General features: G+C 32.5%; 1 protein-coding gene across 2 annotated transcripts; it reads left to right on the top strand.

Moving 5' to 3' along the window:
* The first annotated feature begins 6,409 nt into the window (after positions 1-6,409).
* On the top strand, positions 6,410-18,457 carry LOC133693348 (mechanosensitive ion channel protein 3, chloroplastic-like). Of its 2 annotated transcripts, none has more exons than XM_062114546.1 (14): positions 6,410-6,551; positions 6,913-7,137; positions 7,257-7,316; positions 7,577-7,734; positions 13,619-13,742; positions 13,866-13,963; positions 14,048-14,161; positions 14,542-14,602; positions 15,178-15,327; positions 15,461-15,571; positions 15,772-15,939; positions 16,054-16,167; positions 16,756-16,812; positions 17,295-18,457. In XM_062114546.1, the coding sequence occupies exons 2-14, from the start codon at positions 7,060-7,062 to the stop codon at positions 17,946-17,948; spliced, it is 1,947 nt and encodes a 648-aa protein (XP_061970530.1). In that variant the 5' UTR covers positions 6,410-6,551; positions 6,913-7,059; the 3' UTR covers positions 17,949-18,457. The 2 variants fall into 2 exon arrangements, with proteins under 2 accessions (XP_061970530.1, XP_061970529.1); XM_062114545.1 differs by having other exon boundaries at positions 13,839-13,963.
* Positions 18,458-22,334: the final 3,877 nt, after the last annotated feature.

Raw genomic sequence — 22,334 nt, 5'->3', positions numbered from 1 at the left:
GAAATTATGCAATTTAAATTTTAAACACAAGCAAAAAAGTGGGAGTTGAATCGATATGACCTGATCGACTTGACGAGTTCAAAGACAATCTAGACAACTGATAAAAATATAATTTGACTAAAAATAAATTCAAGATCATATTTTTTTAAGAAAATATTGAGTTGACAACATATTGAATCGATATGGGTTAACCTAGGTTACTTTCCAAATCCTTAACTTAGGTCATGAAATCATGATAACTCAAAATAAAACAAATCAAGATAAATTATGAAGCTCAATTCCTAATAAACCGGTTATTGAATGATGAAATTAAAAAAAAAATAATATAAAAAAGGACACAATAAAATGGCCTAAGTCATTTCGGGTTAACTTGCGAAACTCGTGACTTAAGTTATGAGAATAATATAATTTCATAGAAAAACACCAAAACAAATGACAAGGATTGATTCATAATAATCCAAATGTTGAAGATGTTGAATGGTGAGACAAAAAAAATAAAAAAAAATAGACAAAAAAAGCTCAAGTCAACTACATTAATCCGCAAAACTTGTAACATGCATCATGAGACTTATATAACTATAAAAAATCACATCATAGTATATTAGGAAGTTCAATATCCAATGTACCAAGTGTTGGAGGATGGAATTAGAGAAAAACATAGATTTTTTTAAAAAGATAAAAAAACCTTATTTGATCAGAATGGAATCAGAACGTTCCGGTCAGAACTTGGGTAGAACTTTTGGAATGAGCTGAGATTTTGAGAGAGATGAAATCTATTTCAGTTTTTGTTTTTTTAACTAGAACAAGATATATTGGCCATTCCAGATATAACATAATGGGATTGACAACCTTGGTTTTAGGTTGATTTCAAGTTTTGAGATGATTTTTTAGGTTTTTTTAAAAAAACAATTGATGCATTTTCTTATATTTTTTTTCAAATTTTTTATTTTTTATTTAAATTAATACCCCTTCTCTCTTTTATTTGTTTATATAGCCTCTTTTAAATGATAATTATTGTTTTTAATTATTTTGTATGTATTTAATTTTTGAAGGGATTTTTCTAATTCATGTATTTTTTTTATCTTTTATATAGATGAACTTTATTTATGAAAATAAATTTTTTATTTCCAAATAATATTTATAATATGTGCATCCTTGTATAATAATTTTTTTCTTTTATTTTATTCAATTAATTTATTGTGTATGTTTATTTTTATTATTGTTTGATTGATTAAAAAATTATTTTAATAAACAAATTTAGCAAATACTTATCTCTTGATTTTTCTAGTTTTATTTTTAGTTATTATTTATAATTTTTTTTATTTATTAACATAAATAGTTCTCAATTTATTTGATTATATATATGCATAAACTTTTTTATTATAACTTAGAATATTTTTAACCACAAAAATATAAAAAAATTGTATATATATAATTGTTTTTTATGAAAAAGTAATTTAACCCATAACAAAACACAAGTTAAATTTTGTATTATAAGAATAAAAGTACAGCCCTGAAATTCATAAGAGCACCTGAAGTGAATATTTTAAAAATCATAAAGTTTTGCGAAGGATAGGTGCACGGGAATTGCAATTAGCTATTACATTACGTATGGGTGTGCAAAAAAATTGGAAAATTAAATAAACTGAGAAAATTGGAAAAAAATTAATTGAAAAAACCAAACCGAGAAAAAAACCGATTAAACCAATTAGAATAGTTAGAAAAAATCCCGGTTCGGTTCGGTTTTCAATTTTGTAATGCAGGAATCGATTAACCCGGACCGAACCAAACTGGTTCAAAAAAAATCCTTAACCAATGTTTTGTGTTGACGGTATAAATAGAAAACGATGAACTCTCGCCTCTTTCCACTCACTAACCCTAATTCCTTAACAGCGTAACACTCTCCCTCGCCCTCGCCCTCCCCCCTCTCCCTTGCCGCTAACCCTAACCAGAGCACCCGCCCCCGTACAAGAGAACCCACACCCTCTCGCCTCTCCGCCTCTCCCTCTCCAGTCTCCTCAAACTTAGAAAATAGAAACACAGTTACACAGAGATCCAAAACAGTTTGTGTTTCCATCGTTTGAAACCAGTCAAGCCTCTCATAAACAGATCGACGTTCCTCTTCATCTACGCAAGATCACATGGTACTCCACAGTCTTCACTACTCCGAAACCGAATTAGTTCTATAGCAGTGAGTTTTAATTTTGTTTTTTCTGTTTTAATTAATTAACTAATGGTTGCTCGTATTTTGCCTAGATTTATCTGTTTATCATCTATTTAATTTATTGTATTTGTTTTTTTTTCAATGCAGAGGTCAAATAATAAAGATACAGTTGTTGTGTTGATTCTATTAAATTGAAGGCATTTTGCTTGCTGCTTCATGTATGTTAGAATTTATTCATATGTTTTTTAGATTATTTGAGTTAATTTGGATACTGTTAGAAAAAAAAATTGTTGATACTGTTAGAAAAAAAAATTGTTGAAATTACTGATTATAAAATTGCTCTAATGAAAACAGGATCATGGTTCTACAGAAGATTTTAATGGAAACTCAAAAAATATTTAGCAAGTTCTTCCAAGGTGATGGCTGTGAGCTTCGGATTGCTGCCCATGGTTCGAGTTTTCAGATTTAGAGGTTAGAATTATGGTCCTTCTCTTATTATTGCCTGCTATTTTTGTGCTTTGAGATTCTTGTATGGTGATATGCCAGTTGGTTCATGTGCTTGCTTTATGTTTTTACATGATTTTTAACCTTCTGTATATGGAGAGCTTTGTGTCCAAGTTTTTAAAATCTATTGTATTTACATCAGCCAGGCGTTTTAGATTTTATAATGAAAACAAAAATAACTCAAATAAGCTCTACAAAAGCTGTCAATTATTTTTGAGATTTTCTTTTTATGTTTATCTATGTTGGTTTTATGCCCTGGTTCTGGTTTATAGTGTGATAATATCACTTACCATGCCACTGCTTCTGAAATGAATGGATGATAATGATATAGGTTTTACTGTTTTTTTAAATGGTGAAGCTCGTTAGCAAGTAGTAAACATCTTGTATGATGTAGCAATAGCTTCCTGAATTGGAGTAACACTTCTTTTTACAATTTTTCAGGCAGATCATATGCAGAATAACATGCTTCTCATTTGGATTTTGATAGGGTGGGGGTGAGGGAAACTATAGCATGAGGTTCTCAATTACAATTTGAATTAAATTTAATTCCCGGGTTAGAAGTAAGTTGTAAAGAAATCCATTGCATAAGAATAGAATCCAAAAACAAACACTATACATTGGCAAAATCCATTGAAAAATAACTTTTACGAAATACTACCGTATAGTAGGTAAAAATATAGCATCTTGGTTTTGCCTTTTCTCTGTGTCTCCACATCTCTTAATTGTTTTTCTAAGTCTTATAATTTTGTTTCTGTAAGTAAATTTGATTGAAATCCATTAGCATTATAGTCTCATTTGGTTTTGACATGTAAATATTAACATGTAAATATTAACATCTTATATCAAAATTGGTTGCATCATGGACTCATGGTCCAATTCCAACTGATAATACAACCTTGATGAATGATTTGAAAACTTACGAAAATCTTGAATCGGGTAATGTTTTTTAAAAACTTACATCTTTTATTTTATGATTTATTAATAATTAACACATTTTTATTCTAACGTGTTTAATTTTTTATTTTATAGAATTTGATGGAAAGTTACATCTAGCAATGGATAATAATTAGTTCATAAATTGTTATGCATTTATTGAAAACGTATGGTAAAAATATTATTTTTTTATTTTTATATCTTTTAATTTAATTTATCATGTTATAATTCTAGATTATGAATTTCAGGAATCAAAGTGCAATGGTCTTGAAGTGCCTTTTTATTGAGACGATGTGCAAATGAAGATTCAATTTTTTTGGCTTGTAGTGTTTTATGATAATGTTATTTGTTGTTTTTTCTTTAAGCCCTTTAAAGGCAATGGTTTGTAATTTGGATTTTAACTTATTGGTATGTGAATGTGAGTGTGTTATTTAAACTTTTGGGAAGCAAAAAAATATTAGAAGGTAAATAATATATTGAACTCAAGATTGACATTAATAATTTCATATAAATGAATATTTAGTGGTAAAAAAACTTAATAAATATAAGATTGACAATAACAATTTAATACAAATTAATATTTAGTGGTAAAAAAATTAAATATGCTTTGAAATCTTCAAAGAAAATTAGATAATATCAATATTAATTGCAAGCCTATTAGAAATCTATTAAAAGCCCATTACAAAGCCCATTACAAAGCCAAAAAGCCCAAAAAATAACATACAGGTTTTTTTGGTTTTGTCCAGCAAAAACTGAACCGAAACAGGTCGGTTTAGGCCGGTTTCGGTTTGGTTTCGGGTCTATTTTTTTTCCGGTTTGATTGTTTTTTATGGGTAAAAACCGAACCGAACCGAAAATGATCACCTCTACTGTAATGTAATAATATGATCCCATAAATTAACTGTAAACTGAAAATGAAGGGAGTTTTACTGTATTTCATCTCATAAATTACTATTTATTAGAATAGTGATTTGCTTTTTTTTTTGTTTGAAATTTGTTTTAATTAATGTTTTTTTTATTTAATGTCATCCTTTAATATTAGATTTTTTTCCTATTTCATTATTACATTCTTATGATACGGATCCTAAATTTGACAGGTTAACCTGATTTGGTGGGTTAACCTGGTTGACTCATATTTTTTTTCTTATTTTTTTTTTCAATTTTATCTGTTAATATTGATTTAATTGAGAATTAAATTTCATGATTTATTATTTTTCATTAGGTTATCTTGATCTCATGACCCGAAAAATAGTGTTTAACGGGTTAATCTCAGTTAATTCGGTTTGTTTTCTATGTCTTTTATTTAATTAATTTTATCATTTAACATTGGGTTGGTTGGAAATTGAGTTTTATAATCTGTTTTGATTTGCTTTTTATGAGAATATCTTAGTCTTAAGATTAAGGTCAAGAGTTTTGACATTTTAATCCTGGTTAAATCGTGTCATTTTTTTTTCTTTTTAAGAGGTTATATTGATCTCATGACCTAGATCACGAATCTTTCAATATTGAACTTGTTTTTTGTTGGGTTGTCCTCGTCTGATAAATCGAGTCGCGAGTTTAGCAGGTTAATCAAATTGATTTATTTTTTCTCTCTTTTTTTAATTGGCTTTTTTTTTCCAATTTCATTAATTAATATTATGTTTGATTGAAAATTAGTTTTGATGATTTGTTTCAGTTTGTTTTTCATTAAGTTATCATGGTTTCATGACTCGGTAGTGCTTAACGGTTAACTCGGGTTGACTTGACTTATTTTTTATATTAATTTTTAATTAAAATTTTTACAAATTTCATCGTTCAACATTTGATCTAACAGGAGAAATTATGAATTGAGTTTTATAATTTGTTTTGACTTTCTCTTTATGAGGTTATTTCAGTCTTAAAACCAAAGTTGTAGATTTGACAGGTTAACGCGGGTAAAATTAGGTCATTTTTTTATTTTTTTCTATAATGTTATCTCGGTTTGATGACCCGGGTCATGAGTTTGATGAATTAACTCATGTTGTTTTTAAATTCTTTTTTTAATTGATTTTTTTAATCTCATCTTTTAATATTGAGCTAATTGGAGATTGAAATTCATAATTTGTTTTGATTTGTTTTTCATTGGGTTATCTCAGTCTTATAACCTAGGTTGCAAGTTTGACATATTAACTAAGGTTGTTTTTCAGATTTGTTTTTAATTGATTTTTTTTAATTTCATCACTCAATATTGAGTTGATTGAGAATTAAGCTTCATAATTTATTTTCATTTGTTTTCTATAGGGTTATCATAGTCTTATAACCCGAGTCATGAATTTGACGTGTTAACCCAAGTTGTTCAAAGTCAATCCAACATATCGTTATTTTAATATTAAAAAAAAATCATCTTAAAATTTTATTTAGTCAAGTATTATTTTCATGAATTGTATGAGTTTTGAATCAGTAAAATCATCTAAATTACATCGAGTAAATCTTTTATATGATTTTTTTTCTAGGGAAAAAAACATTAATAATATTTAAATAATTTTTTTATATTGAAGAAAATTTTTACTTAATTAACTACATCAGTCAAACATGTAGTTTTAAGTAACGGGACATAAAATGCTTGCCGTTGCAAAGACTTCGTTATAGTGTCTCCTCATCCCCAATTGGGCGCATATTACAGCAGTTGAGTCGTCGCCCAGCGGAACACAACACGCATGTCGCGCGCGTTAGCAAAGGATGAGGCCAGAGAGGCGGCAAAGCGCCACATAAATCTGCGTAGTAAACTGTAAAAGTTTAAAAAATTATCCTCAATAAAGAATTCCACAAAATCCAAAAACGGACAACACCATTGGACCACGTCAGCACGTTAGCGGAATTCCAACCATTTTAGCAAACTCCAAAAATCTGCCTCACAGAGAAGTAGTTTCAGTTCATCCTTTTCTTCTCATAGAAAGTGCAGAGAAACTTAACAACTGGTTGCTTCAATAAGGTATCCAATTCCTCTACCCTTCTCCTTACTTTTCCACTAAATTCTCCCGGAAAATGTTATTGTTTGTTTCCTGGTAAAAGAACACAAAGTTGTAGGTTGGATTTTGATTAGGTTGTAGATTTTTTTATGCTTTTCTTTTTGTGCTTGGCTGCAGAGAAAGTAGTGAAAAGAAGGAAAATTGAAGCCTCTCTTAAAATAATAAGCAGTAATTCAATTCCTGTTACATTAGGTTTAAAGTTGAGTTATATTTCAATTGTTTAGCAACTAAATCTGTTAGATCCAAATTTCATGTTTGTAATTTCTGAGATAGCTTCTGTTTTGTTCATGCACTGAAAGTTTGATCTTGTTTTGATCCTGGCAGGTGTCAATAATTGTTTGTTTTGTACAGTGATACCTATTTGATCTCTGTACACAACTGTTAAACATAGTCTAGGTTAGGGTTTCTAAGGTAAAAGAGTTTGAAAATACCGAGCAACTTGCTGTGGCAACTTCAACTTTGAATTTGAGTATGATTCGTGTTAGTTCTATACAATTTTCTCATGAGTTAAGGGTTCACAATAGTCATGGATGCAGTAATCAACACACTGTAAGTAATTATCATCATTATTATTTTTTTAAACATTTCAATATGAAGTCAAATAAGCAAATGCAAAACTGAACTTTACATGGTCTGTTTTCCATTTTATATTTCCCTGTTTTTCACAGAGTGCAATCAGAAAGAGCAGAGTACAGTTGATTAATGTCAATCTTTCTTCTCAATTTCTGGTATGTGCTCGTATGGATTTGAAAAGTTTATCTGTTGTACTTATCACGTTCATAGAAGCAATGCCTCACGATTACTAGTCTTTGTGTGGTGTTTTTTCTTCTTCTTACATTTGTGATCTCGTTCTGCCCATGAAGATTATTGGTGCTACCATTTTTTTTCTCACTAAGTCACTATGCATCGCATTTTCTTTTATGATGAGTTTTATTTCTTGTGTAAGCAGAGTCTGATACCATTGAATTTGTGTGATTTGCATGTTTAGCGACAGGATCCTTGGAGTCTCCATCTTCAAAACTGCATACATAGGTCACCGAGTCCTGTACCTTCCAGATGTATTGTGTTCCTTTGCCAATCTGTTCTAACACCAGGTGAAGGAAATGGGATTCCTGTTCTGAAATCTGCAGCCATGGCCTTGACAAGGTATATTCACATGTCATTCACTTTTTTTGTGTGTCCCTGCAATATAAGATAATAGTCACTGCTGGGATTTCAATGAATAATTTTGCACTCTTTATTGATATGAAATCAAGTTTATATACACAAATTCTAGAATCCTAATTTAGGTTGGGTATGGTTGTTTAGGCTAAATCTATGCTATAGTAACATAGGACAACTACTTGGATGGATATTATGTAGCATTATAGATTGCAAGATAATAACAGAAGATACAACATGATTTTAGGCACAGGCTAGATGTGCTTTGTTGAAGTTTGATTCTGAACCATACAATCTTCCTTCATATTTTGTATGCTCTCTAGACAATGGCTTAGTCAGCAGGTCAACCAATTGATCTTGTGTATGAACATGGCGGACTTGTGTACTAAATCTTGTACCAAATAAAGATCAATTTGAATATGTTTCATATAAGAATGATTCACTAGATTGAAGCTTAGATGTGTAGCACCAAGATTGTCACAAAAGCTGTGGTGTTGTTTTGAGTATTAAGCCAAGTTCAGTGAATGGTTTCGGAGGTTGCATTTGCAAGTACTTGGTATTCAACCTCCGTGAAAGATTGTGCAACAACTCTTTGTTTCTTTGAACTCCAGGATATTAGAGTTGATCCTAGAAAGCAAATGTATGTAGAAATGGAATTCTGATCATCAATGTTGCCAGCCTTGTCAGCATCAGAGAAGGTTTTTAAAATAGGTGCACCAACTTTTGTAATCTGTATATCATGAAAAACAATTTGTTTCAAATAACGAAGAAGCTTTTTGGTTGCTTCTTAGTGAATTTGTGTTGGCTTGTGCATAAATTGAGAGAGCTTGTTCATTACAAAAAAGATATCTGGATGCGTCGAGGAAAGATACTGAAGACTTCCAATAATTTGATGAAATTCTGAACTGTCCACAGAAGCAGTGCCATCAACCAATTTAAGAGATTGGCTTGTTGATAGCGGAGTAGAGATATCTTTTGCACCATCCATATTAGTATTGGAAAAGAGATCACAAACATATTTATGTTGATAAGAATAGCTTGCTCGAGTAGGTATGACTTTAACCCCAAAGAAAAAATGAGGGTCACTAGCACTTAGTTGCTTGATAATAAAGGTCACAAAAGTAGAATCATTGTCTGCATCACAAGATTATCAACGTAAACCAGGAAATAACAAGTGATAAAGTCTTGATTTTAGATAAACAATGAGGAGTCTGCTTTGGAATTGTGAAAACTAAGCTGAAGAAAGGCATTTTTGAGAGCTATATACTAAGCCTGTGGAGCTTGTTTAAGCCCATAGATGGTTTTTCACAATTTATAGACATTGTTAGGTTTTGACAAATCTTTAAACCCCAGGGGGTGCACCATATAAACTGTTTCACTTAATTCCCCATTTAAAAAACATTATGAACATCCATTTGCCTCAACTTCTATCCATTCATAACAATAATAACCATAATAATGGGCTAAATGTTTCCTTATAATCCAAACTAGGTCTTTGATTGTAGCCTTTTGCGACAAGTTGTTCTTTGAACCTATCTACTTTACTAACCTATCAACTTTTCTCTTTATTCTAAACACCCACTGCATTGGCGTGCATGGAACTAAGTCCCAAGTACCATGTCTTATGAGTGCAGTGAGCTCACTGGATATGGCCTCACGCCACTGAGGGTGAGATATGACCCGACTAGGGGTGATCATTTTCGGTTTGGTTCGGTTTTTACCTAAAAATAACCAAACCGATTTTTTTTTTTAAAAACCAAAATCAGTTCAAACCGATTGGTTTCGGTTTAGTTATTTTAAAACAAAAACCGAAACCCAACCGGCTGATTTCGGTTCGATTCAGTTTTGATTCAGTTATTTTATATTAAAAACCAAAAACTATATTGTTTTTTGGTTTTTTTTGTAATTTCTAATGGGTTTGGTTTCAGTTTAACTCGGTTTTTTTTGTTCGGTTTTTTTTATTAATTTCGGTTCGGTTTGATTTGGTTTTTCGGTTTCAAGCTTATGAAACCGAACCGAACCAGTTGGTTTTTTTAAATATTCTAATCGGTTTTTTTTTCACAGTTTGGTTTTTTCGGTTTAATCGATTTTTTAGTTTTTTTGCTCACCTCTAGACTCGACTCATATTGGTTGGTTCAATGGTCTCAGGAAGAGGGGTTTGGACACAAAATTGAGTTGTTTGGGTATGAAAATTTGGTTCATGGATTTGGTTTTCATTTGATGAACTTTTTAGGTTTGGATAGGCTGGCCTAGATTCTTTTCAATAGATGATTCATGTGAAATCAAAGGCATCGCAGAGTGAGAAGCATTGAAATTTTTAGATGCATTAGAATCAAGATTTGCTTCTTGAGAATCTTGACCTAGGTTATTTGGGAAATGAAAAGATTGTAAAGAATTAAAGTTACCGAGGTTACTTGAAGAGGATGTAGCAATGGCAAGGACACCTTCCTAAGGCTCTGGTGACAACAACGAGACGAGATGATGGTGCTGGTGGCTTATGGATATCTAAAAAATAAAGGAAGATGTCTGAGTTGTTGGCTTGGACTGATTATGCGAAGAAGACAAGTGGATTTGATTTGTGAATTTCATCAAACAAGACATGACATGAGATAATACATTTTTTGAGCATGGGTTCTAGACATGCATTTTAGGTTTGTGAATCTCCAAGGAAAATACATGGTTTGGACTTGGGCTGTCTTTTATGAGAGTTATAGCTTGTGTGAGTGAATAAAAAAGGCATCCAAATTTTTTTGATTTGAGGTAATTGGGCTTTTGGCCATACAGGTTCTCATAAGGTGATTTGTTTTGAAGAAGTGGTGTGAGTTGTCTGTTTATAAGATATAAGGCTGTTTAAAATGCATGTGGCCAATATAAAGGATCAAGAGAAGCATCATGAAGAAGTGTAAGGGTTGTTTCAACAACATGTCGATGTCTACATTCAAAGACACCATTTTGTTGTGAGGTGTGAGGGGTAGTGGTGTAATGATAGGTCCCATTATCAGAATAAAGTGCTTTGATTTTTGTTTGAAACTGCGTTTCAATAAATTTTTTGAAATGTGGAAAAATACTAGAAACACCAAATTTATTAACTATTGGATAAAACCACGTATATTTAGTATAATGGTCAACAAAAAAGAAGATAAAATCGAGATCTATCAATTCCAGTATAAGTAGTTGGTCCCTAAACATCAATATAAATTAGTTCAAGTGGATCATGACTTTGGAGACTAGTTGCACGGAAATGTTGTTGATGTGCTTTGTCGATGGAGCATGAACTATATAATGAGAACAATTTTTGTGATGTGATTGACAGGGAAAAATTCTTAACAAGATCGTGGACTATTTTGAGTGATGGATGTCCAAGATGCTTATCTCAACAAAAATATTATTTTGTTTAGTTAGATGATGAACAAAGACCAAATTTTTGCAAAGATTTGGAATGTAGAGTATCATGTAGTATAAAGGTTTGTTTAGGAAAATGTAAGGCCAGTGAACTACCAGTGTGTCAGCAATCCAAACCTAAACCATTACCTAGAATTACTTCATTTGTGCTATCATATTCCAAGCGAGTAGACAAATTTGCTACATCACTCATGATATTGTGTGAAGCACCCGAATCAAGAAGCCAAGTTTTTTCCTTTTCAATAGATGTCTGAGCACGATTAATAGTTACAACAGGACAACTATTAGCTAGCTATGTGGCCCAACTGGTCACAAATTTGATATTTGGGTTGATAGCACCGGTTGAATTTGTTGGGCTTGTTTGAACTATTGTGAAACCAACGACCATCTTGCTGTAAATTATTCTGAGATTAGGTTGAGTTGAGCATGTCAGGACGCTGTGGTCCATTAGATCTATGAAACTTCTTTGCAAAATTGCCTCTATAGGAACCTTGTTTCATTTAGTTTGTGTAGTTGGCAGTTGCAACCAATTGCCCAATTGCTGTGTTGAAGCCTCCAAACACCATAGGTAGGTCTCATGATGCCAATGATGTTTCTCGTCCATGGATTGGTGCAGTTATTTCCTTGAAACCAGGCCCTAATTCATTCAGAATAGAGAGGTTTGGTCATCATCTGAAATTGAATGGTCAATAATAGTGATTTCTTTAGCCAATGCTTCACAACATGCAAATAAAATAATAGCGATTTCATTAGCCAATGCTTCACAACATGCAAATAAAATAATCTGTAATCAATCTATTCCCACACTGAATCAAGGTAAGCTCCTAGTTTAATTGCATAACCCGTGTTCTTGAGCAACTAGCATATAAGGTGTTCAGTTTTTTCCAAGCTTGATGAAAAGTTTTTGTTGTGGCTATAAGAGGAGCAATTGTGGGAGATGTAGAGGATAGGATGACACTCAAAATAAGTTTGTCATGTCTAACCCAATGGATTTTATTAAGATTGACAATTGAGGTATCATCGCGTGAGGGATACAAAGTAGCACCATTTACATAGTCAAGTAAATCGTACCAAAGAGAAGTGCTTTAAATTGAGCATACCATTAAGGGAAGGTGGATGGAGTCAATTTTTCTTTGATTTGGACAGTGATATTTAGAGCAATAAGGAGTTTATCAGTATTTGAAAAAGGTTGGGTGTTAAGACTAAGGGTTTGACTTTGATCTGAAGGCGAAGACATAGTTAGAAATGGGATTGTTGGCTTGTGAGAAATTTGTGGCTTCGATACCATATAAGATAATAGTCACTGCTGGGACTTCAATGAATAGTTTTCCACTCTCTATTGATATGAAATCGAGTTTATATGCACAGCTTCTAGAATTCTAATATAGGTAGAATACAATTGTTTAGGCTAAACCTGTGCTATAATAATAGAGGACAACTACTTGGATGGATATTGTGTAGTATTTACAGATTGCAAGATGATAACAGAATATACAACATGATTTTAGGCTAGATGTGCTCTGTTGAAGCTTGATTCTAATTCATACAATCTTCCTTTATATGCAGAACATTAGTTCAAATAGGGTGACTGAAATTCCGTTACCCATATTCACATGTTAATGTAAGTGCTGTGTTAAAATTAATCCAGAGGAATCTCATACTGCCTGCAATGAGTGAGGAATTTAATGCTCAATTTGCAATATTTCCATTGGATGCAAGTTTGTGAGAATAACTCCTAGGATTTATTTTCAATAGCAGCTGCAAAAGTTTCCCAATCAGCTACTTTAGCAAGATATGATGTTTTCTTATGAGAAGAGTGTGCTGATGTGGTTAATCTTGACCTGGTTGAACAACTAGTTGTTCAATCAAGGTTCCCAGCCTGACTGGACTAATTCCAGTTCCTCTGTAAGTCCTGAGTCCTCTCATGGATCTTTGTAGACAAATAATATTATGCCTTGTCTGCAGGCTTCTTGATGTCTTTATTGAACTATTGCTGTTTGAATATAGGGTTATCCAAGCTTATAGTGTCGATGGTGATATTTCACTATGAAACTTTTTTTGATTTTTAGATAAAAACTACGAGTTGCTTATTTTGTAAATCACTGATACTAATTTGTAGAGTACTTATTAGGTGCATATAATTTTTCGTAATGTCATAGAAACTTTAATTGTATGACTATCTTATCCTTTTTCTTGATCAATCATTATGCTCTAAATTTTATCCCCTTTTTAGTGGTAATAGCTTAAATTTGTGTTTTGCATTTGATATTTGAATTCACAAATGAATATGAATATCAAATGAACTGCAATCAACCGTAATTAACACAAACAAACATTCACATCTTTAACGATAATTTTCATGCCACTTTTGTGCAATACTTCATCCCACCCCCACCCCCAACCTCCTCTTATAGAACATGTTATTTTTAAAGAATTCTTTTTAACACGCTTTTGGTGCATCATCCAGGTCCTATGATGCTCTTTGTGGAACTACTCTGGTGCTTAAATTGATCCCGGCAGTTTGTATCATTGCTTTTGCTGCATGGGGTCTTGACCCTCTAATGTGTTTGGGGAGGGCTGTATTTCTCCATGTATTCATTCTATTACTATTCAACATGCCTTTTCCTTTAACTGGGGGTCTAATGACCCCTTAATCCAGCATCACTGTTCCAAAAATATAAATCCAGACTCTCCTTTCTGGCAATTTCCTGCAGAAATCTGATAGTAGTTGGAAAAAGAGTAGAACGTATTTGGTCATGACTTCTTATCTTCAACCTTTGCTGCTCTGGACTGGAGCAATGCTCATCTGCAGGTATTCGGAAGAAGCTGTGTTAATTCTTTGCCAGACACAGTTCCTACCATTCAGTTAGCATTAACTGTAGCCTGTATATTTCAGAGCTCTAGATGTAGTAGTTCTACCATCAGAAGCAAGCCAAGCTGTGAAACTACGACTTCTAAATTTTGTACGTTCGTTGTCAACCGTTATGGCATTTGCTTATTGTTTTTCCAGGTATGTTTAGTTGGTTCCCATACCCGTCTTTATCACATGTATACATTCATAGTTTGACTAGAATTTGTCAAATACTTGACCACTGGTTGATGGGTTCACTGCTAGTTCTTTCACTTCCATCATTCACTTCACAACCTATTTTTTATTTTAGTTTCTGGTTACACATATTGGTCTCTGTTTTTTTCTTTTTTTGGTGAACACATTGTTCATGTTATTTACTTTCAAGCTTGAAGTGCTGTTGGCTTTCATCAGGTTTTGATGGTATGCTATCGTTCTTTCACTAGTTGTAGGTTGTTGATTGACCTAGTATTTTGTTTTTCAATCTCATAAGAGGACATGGAATTATGTTTTCAAGTTATGACCAATTTTTTCTTTTACAGCTTGATTCAACAGGCACAAAAATTCTTCACAGAGACAAATGACTCCAGTGATGCTAGAAATGTATGTTAATCATGATTTTTAAAGTTTGCTACTATATTTAACATCTTTACTAGTCTGTGGTTCTCTGGAACTTGTAGTGGAGAAGTGAATATTTTCATTGTGGAACTCTTGGAAAAGAATTGATTAAATGTGGTGACCAACACAGAGACTGCTCAGAATGCTAGGGACTTCTTGTGCTCTATCATTTCCTTTCTTGAATTGATCTAGTATTTAATTTTAGGAATCAGTGAGATCCAATTTGTTGCCAGATGGCAATGTATCTCAAGCGAGAACATAAGCTCTCCTTTTACTGAGTTCCCATAATAACCAGCTGAAGCTTCTTATATCTCATTCAAAGTTATGATACTGATTATGCCATAATTTCCAAATGTTGGAATGCCTCGCCAATCTCTTGAAAGCAATGATGTTTTAAAGCACATCATGTTTGGATTGTTTTTAGGAAGCATCTCAGTGTTATGTTTGATTCATTTGTTTTGTCCAAAGTTTTTGCTCTAGGAGTCGTGATTATAAATCTAGCTATTTTGAGGTCGCTTGGGATTTAAGTGTGAATAAAGCAGTTCCTTTTGTTTTGGCAGATGGGCTTTAGTTTTGCTGGAAAAGCTGTTTATTCTGCAGTCTGGATTGCTGCCGTGTCACTGTTCATGGAATTGCTAGGCTTCTCTACTCAAAAGTGGCTAACAGCTGGAGGCCTTGGTACAGTGTTGCTCACCCTTGCTGGCCGAGAGGTAAATTATGGCTTACTAGTCATATCATTGTGACGGCTTGCTGCAGTTTTAAAATCATTCATTGTGGTTTCTAATGTTGAACATACATCATGCTAAGCGGATCTTCATTTACCTGGTTGGTTCGTGCATTCAGATATTTACAAATTTCCTTTCAAGTGTAATGATCCATGCAACACGGCCATTTGTTTTGAATGAATGGATTCAGACAAAAATTGAAGGCTATGAAGTTTCTGGTACTGTTGAGGTTTGTCTTTTTTTCCTACCTCTCATTGTAAAACGAGAAACCAGCCAGAACATATCATGTATTCCCTTCTTCAGTTAGCTTCATATGAACTGAATAGGAATCAATAATCTGGTTCCTTTCTGTAAAAGAGAAGAAACCGAATTATTGGCTCTTTAACCATTTATGGTTCTATATCTAGTTAATCTCTCATGTTGTTCCAGCATGTGGGCTGGTGGTCCCCAACAATTATAAGAGGTGATGATCGCGAAGCTGTTCATATTCCAAACCACAAGTTCAATGTGAGTGTTGTGAGAAATCTTAGCCAGAAGACTCATTGGCGCATCAAGACCCACTTTGCCATCAGTCACTTGGATGTCATTAAAATTAATGTGAGGAGCAAACTAGTTCACTTGCTTGTAAATATTAGTTACCATCCAGTACTTTTTGTTGCTTCTTCACCTGAAAAGAGGATACATGTTAGGCCCTGCGTTTTCTAAATGCAGAATATTGTAGCTGATATGCGCAAAGTTTTGGCAAAAAATCCACAAATTGAGCAGCAAAGGTTGCACAGAAGAGTTTTCCTGGATAATATCAATCCAGAGAATCAGGCTCTTATGGTAAGGCTTTAATTGCCTTACACTTTTTTAGAATTGAGATTCTTGCACCTGCTTTTATAAAAGCCTTACAAGAAACGAGAACTCATTTCCTTGGCTCTCTATTTGATTAATTTTTCTTTGCTAGGGAAATTTCTCCATTTGTCATGTATATACAGTTTATAGTGTGTCAAGCTCATGAAGTGTGGTGACTTGAGTTTTTGGACTTTATCAGTTTGCATCAATCCTTTTGAAATGATGTGTCTACTGGTCATTAATGCCTAACAGTTGGTGAGTCATGTACACCATAAGCATGAGAAAAATAAATAAGGCTACAGTTTCCTAGATCACAATTATGAGTCATTTGAAATATACAATTTTTGTTCTTTCAATAAAGAAATCTTTAAATCTCTTACATCTAGAATTTGATTTTTCTGGATGCACACCATTGTAAGTTACATTTTTAAAGGCATCTGGTTCGCCATATCTTTCAGAAGTCTGACGTTTTCTTTTGGGTATCTCAACCGTGTGCACTTTGTTGAATGTGTAACTTTTTTTACAACAAATACAATATTAGCTTTTCTTCCACATTATAATGTTTTTCTGTTGCAGATTTTGGTATCATGCTTTGTGAAAACCTCACATTTTGAAGAGTACCTATGCGTAAAGGTAAGACTAATTTTTGATAAATACTTTATGTGATTGATCAGATATAAAAGGATATGATGACAGAAGATTTATTTCCGTTGCTATTGTTAATATTTACCCCGTTGTATCTGAGTTGTCACTATTAGAGCTTTGCTTCTCTGTGATTGTATGTCTATTACCGAAGGATAGATGACAAAAATTCGAAACAAACTATCAGAATTTTACTGTTGCTCAGAAAGCTTTTGCACACCAACAAGCTCATTGTTTGGAATGTTGAGAGACCATAAATAGTAAAATAATGGCAGAGCCACTCAATTCCTAGTAGCCATCAGTTATTGGCCATCTTCTTCTTGACGTAATAACATTTTCAACGACTTAGATTATTTTATTATTTTTTATGGATGAATGATTAACCTCGTTGGATAGGGTGTTTAGACTGGTGATCTGCTCAATCCTAACACTTGAAGCAAAACTGACTTGTTATTGTAAATGGATTGATACAGGAAGCAGTACTCTTGGATCTTCTTAGAGTAATTAGCCATCATCGTGCTCGGCTTGCCACACCCATTCGTACAGTACAGAAAATATACGATGAGGCTGATTTGGAGAATGTGCCATTTTCCGACTCTATTTTTACACGTTCTGGAGCTACTGCTAGCCGTCCATTATTGTTAATTGAGCCCTTTAATAAAATTAATGGCGAAGATAAAGTTAAAGCTTCACATCGTCCACTTCATGCTAATGAGGAAAAAGATGCAAAGGTTGAAGCAGCTCTGGTATCTGAATTCAAAGCAGATATCAAGGCAGGATCAACGCCAATTGTTGACTCGAAAAGAGAGAAGGTGATCACAAAATCTACTTCGAACTCCAGCACAAATTCTAAAGTCTCAGCTGTCTCGGCATCCGATCCTCAACTTATCAGTTCAATGCCTGATAATTCAGTTCAAAACAATTCTGGAGCACAGCAGTCTAATGGAAGTATGGGAGATGGATGGAAGGAGACAATGGGGCAAAATTCTGAAGGCACAACCTCCAAGGGAGCAACACCTGAGAGGTCTTCAGTTGCTGACCCAGAATCTGGAATTGAAAGAATGAGAGTCCTGTCATTTCACAGGCCAAGCAAGATATTGAGAGATCTGTTGCATCACCATCAGTGACCAGGCCTTCTTTGGAGGAGAACCTTGTTCTCGGTGTTGCTCTGGAGGGCTCAAAACGAACTCTTCCAATTGAGGAAGAAATGGATCCATCTCCTTTCCCTTTAGAATCGAAGGAATTGGCTGCCTGCGGAAATGGAGGAGCTCCTCCTGGCAAGGATAAAAAGGACAGCCAGGACAATTCCTAGCACCTCACAAAGGGAGTAGTACGATGATGATGATCAAATGCTAGGTGTGGAATGTGCCTCTTAACCATTAAATTTATGCAAGAACGCGGCGGCTGTGTTTTTAAAGCTGGCGCCATGCAGTCAAGTGTACTAGCCTGTATGTGTAAATAATTAATTATCAAATTGAAACTTGTGGGCTAATCAGGAGATTCAGAACAACCGCTGAAAAATGGAGAAAGAAAAAGGGAATACGGTCTACGTGGAATATCACAGGTTTATGTAAACAAATATTATCTCTTGTTTTTAGTCGCTATACCTAAGTAATCACACACAAATTTGTGGTTTGGTTGTGCTGTTCATTCCTCTGGGTTTTTTTTTTACGAGTTTAGGGTGCTTGTCAATCACTCACGTGTCACTTATTTTTATAAAAGTTGTAAATTTCATGAATTAATAAACTTTTGAAAAAACAAGGAAAAAAATAAACAAAATGAAATGAATGCTTTTTTTTTTTTTAAGAAAAGAAGAAATTTAAAACTTCAAAAGAGTTTTCAAAAATATTTTTTTTTCCATGAGGAACACATGTACTTAAATTTTTAATTTCAGAAGAATATATTACATTTTGTTAATTATTATTATTTTTACAAAAATAAGGGAGTGATACAAAAGTTAAAGAGTCAGCTCATTGATGAATGAATGAGAGACAGTCTCGTAAAAAAGTTTAAAAGTCAAACTTAAAAACAAAATGGAGAGGATGGTGGACGGTGCCACCGTATTCAAATGTACCGTGTACCACAGAGGTCATCTCTTTACCAAAATGACTAAACAATTCATTCAAATGGCCGCCTGGTATGTGTTTTAATTATGGATCCTAATTTGCTGAATTCCCACTCTGGCTTTTCATATTTATCGACTGAAATTGCATGGAACAACATATCGGTTGGCTAAAGTGAAACCACCAACCATTTCTCTTACAATATGATGACCGGATGCTCCCCTTCATCATAAGCTCGAACAAAATCTGAAATTAAATCAGATCTAAACATAATTAGTATGCACAAGCCACAAACAGATAGATAGTTTACCAATGCTTACAAAAATGCATTCTCAAAATGTTGTACCCATCCCAGTAATGACTGACACGTACAATCAGGGATAGCGACTTCTGCTTCTTTCTCAAATTGATCTGGCCCTTGTCTACTTTTATGCCCATTGAGTACAGCACGCTGAAATTCTGGCCACTCCATGCTCTTGTTCAGGAAAAGCGAGCCCACCCATGTTTGCTCTTGTGGTCTTCAAGTTTAGGCGTGGTCTTCAAGTTTAGGCAAGCTCTATGAGTAGAAGTAACATGTCATCTTATGGTCTACAAAACTCATACTGCCCCACCACATAAAATCCAAATTTATGCAACTATCTAGTGGTGGTCTAATGATAAAAACTTGGGACCAAAAGGTTTGCTCCCTCTATGATCATAGGTTCGAGCCTTGTGGTTGCTCATATGATGGCCACTGGAGGCTTACATGGTCGTTAACTTCAGGACCTGTAGGATTAGTCAAGGTACGCGAAAGCTGACTCGAACACCCACGTTAAACTAAAAAAAAATCCAAATTTATGCATCATGGTTAAATGCTATTTGCGGTATTGCACAAGTTTCTTTCGCCAGGGACATCAGACACGATTCAGAGCATTGGATCTAACAATTACACATACCCCATGAAAATTAATGATACGAGGATAGTACTTAATACCTTCGATGATCTTACAGAAAATACTTTGGTTTTATTTAATAAAAAATGCTTATAAATAAATAAAAATCAACATATCCTTTCTTCTTACCAAAGCATTTTGCATGTTTCCAGGAGAAGCAGAGATAAAGATGTCACTCTGCAAACTCTCAAAATAGTCAACTGCGGCCAGCAAGGAAGCCTTGCCGTTAACCTTCGTCAGTTCCTCTGCAGAGGCAAGGCTCTTTTTATCATCCATAAAGGGGAATAACCGATTTTTTTTTTAAGTAGAGATCCTTGTTTCACACCACCATAAACCTGAAAATGACATTCCGCCAACTGTGAGAGGAAAGTCCATTTTTCACCAAGGTAATTGATCAACACCATACAATATTGTGTTTGTTTGATAAAAAATAAATTTTTTAAAAATTATATTTTAAATTTATTTAAATTTATTTATTATTAAAAAAGTTGATTAATGAAAAATACTTTTCAGTTAAAAAAAAATTTAACGTGGTTTCTAGAAAAGTGTTTTCCTTATATTTTAGACGGAAAACACTTTCCGAAAATTGTAAAAAATTTAGAAATATCATATTATTTACTGATTATATTAAATTTCATCTTCAAACTTTTGATTGCTATATTTATTTTGTTTTGAATATTTTTTTTTCAATTTCATTCCTTAGAATTTAATTTTTATATTAATTTTGGTCTTCATTTTTATAATTGTTATTTACTTTTCCCTTATCATTTTTTAATTGAAATTTTTTATCTATTAAATTTGATACTCATTCTTTTGATTGTTACTTATTTTATTTGAAATAATTTATGAAATGGTAATTATTATTATTTTAATTTCTTTATCTTTCAATTTTTTTATTTGTTAGATTTGATCTCTATTATTTTGATTATTATTTATTTTATTTGAGATAATTTATGAAATTATATATATATTTTTAATTTTATTTTCATTCAACTTTTTAATTTTTAAGATTTGGTCCTCATTATTTTAATAAAATTGAAAAAAATAAAACATTAATAAGTTATTTTCCAGCTCATTTTCCATGATATAACCAAATACTGAAAAATATTTTTCAACTTATTTTTCATTATACTATCAAATATAAAAAAAAATTTACTTTTCTAAAATTTTATTTTTAAATTTACTTTAAAATAAAAATAATTTCCAACAAACAAACAAATAAAATCTAATCCTGAAATGCAATGTCTAACTTCCCAATTTTCGAGTGAGAAGGTTCAATACTAACCTATGTGACGCCAGCTACAGACGGGTGCTATTGCTGAAGCCCAAAGCTGCTAGCAGCAATCCAAACTCTTCCCTGCTTAAGCACTTGACGGAATTTTGCTAGAGCAAGGCTTTCAGCTTTATCCCCACCAAAATCACATGATAAATCATGAGCAGCCATGTCTTCAATCTTTTATTACTATATATATATATATATATATATATATATATATATATATATATATATATATTATTCAATTTTTTCATTTAAAATTTAATTTAATTTAATTTTTATATTAATTTAATTTTTTTTTCTTGTTATTTGTTTCTATCTCATTCTTTTCTTAATTGAAATTTTTATCTATTAGATTTGGTTCATATTATTTTGATTTTTATTTATTTTATTTAAAATAATTTGTTAAAATATTTTTTTTTTAATTTCATTATCTTTGAACTTTTTTATTTGATAGATTTAATCCATATTCTTTTCAATACTACTTGTTTTATTTGAAATAAGTTATGAAATAACATTTTTTTTTATTTCATCATTTTTTAACTTTTTATCTTTCAGTTTTGATCTCTATTATTTTGATTGCTATTTATTTTATTTGAAATAATTTATAAATTTAGATTTTTTTCAACTTCATCCTTCTTTAACTTTTTCATCTATTATATTTAATCCCTATTCTTTTAATAAATTTTTAAAAAAATTTAAAACTAGAAAATATTTTTTTTACTCATTTTTCATGACTGTCAAATATAAAAAAATAATTCACTTTTTAAAAATTTATTTTTCATAAAAATTATTTTTAAAAAATTATTTTTCAACAAATAACCTTAATCACCATCCAAGCATTTTAAAATCACTATCCACACTATCCCTGAAACAAAACTCATCTTCATTTTCTCCAGCCTAAACCTAGTAACCTCCACTTCACCCAAACAACATAGCCTCCATTGCACCACTCCATCATCTTCCCTTTCCTTCAATCTCAACAACATCCACCTTTATTGTCACCTTCCATAACCACACAAACCACCATAGTTATGCATTTGCCCTTCATGCTTAACCTCAATTCTCTATCAAAATCAAAATCAAACTAAACCCAACTGCAACCCAGAACACCAATACCATTTTCCTTATAATCCTAGTCGGTTTTTCCTCCATTCAAAAACTCACTCAAGACTATAGGTCACCCCCTTCAAGACTCACCAACCTTATCCCACCATCGCTCATTGTCTTTTTTATAAAATA

This window comes from Populus nigra, chromosome 5 (assembly GCF_951802175.1).
Source record: "Populus nigra chromosome 5, ddPopNigr1.1, whole genome shotgun sequence".
NCBI lineage: Eukaryota > Viridiplantae > Streptophyta > Magnoliopsida > Malpighiales > Salicaceae > Populus > Populus nigra.
This window is presented reverse-complemented; position numbering and strand designations above follow the sequence as displayed.

Bases quoted from the DNA above. Each gene is read 5' to 3' on its own strand.
- LOC133693348 (XM_062114545.1), top strand. From the start codon at position 7,060: ATGATTCGTGTTAGTTCTATACAATTTTCTCATGAGTTAAGGGTTCAC. The intron at 13,743-13,838 runs GTATTCATTCTA...ATATAAATCCAG, and splicing joins GGAGGGCTGTATTTCTCCAT to ACTCTCCTTTCTGGCAATTT. The intron at 15,328-15,460 runs GTAAATTATGGC...TCGTGCATTCAG, and splicing joins TCACCCTTGCTGGCCGAGAG to ATATTTACAAATTTCCTTTC.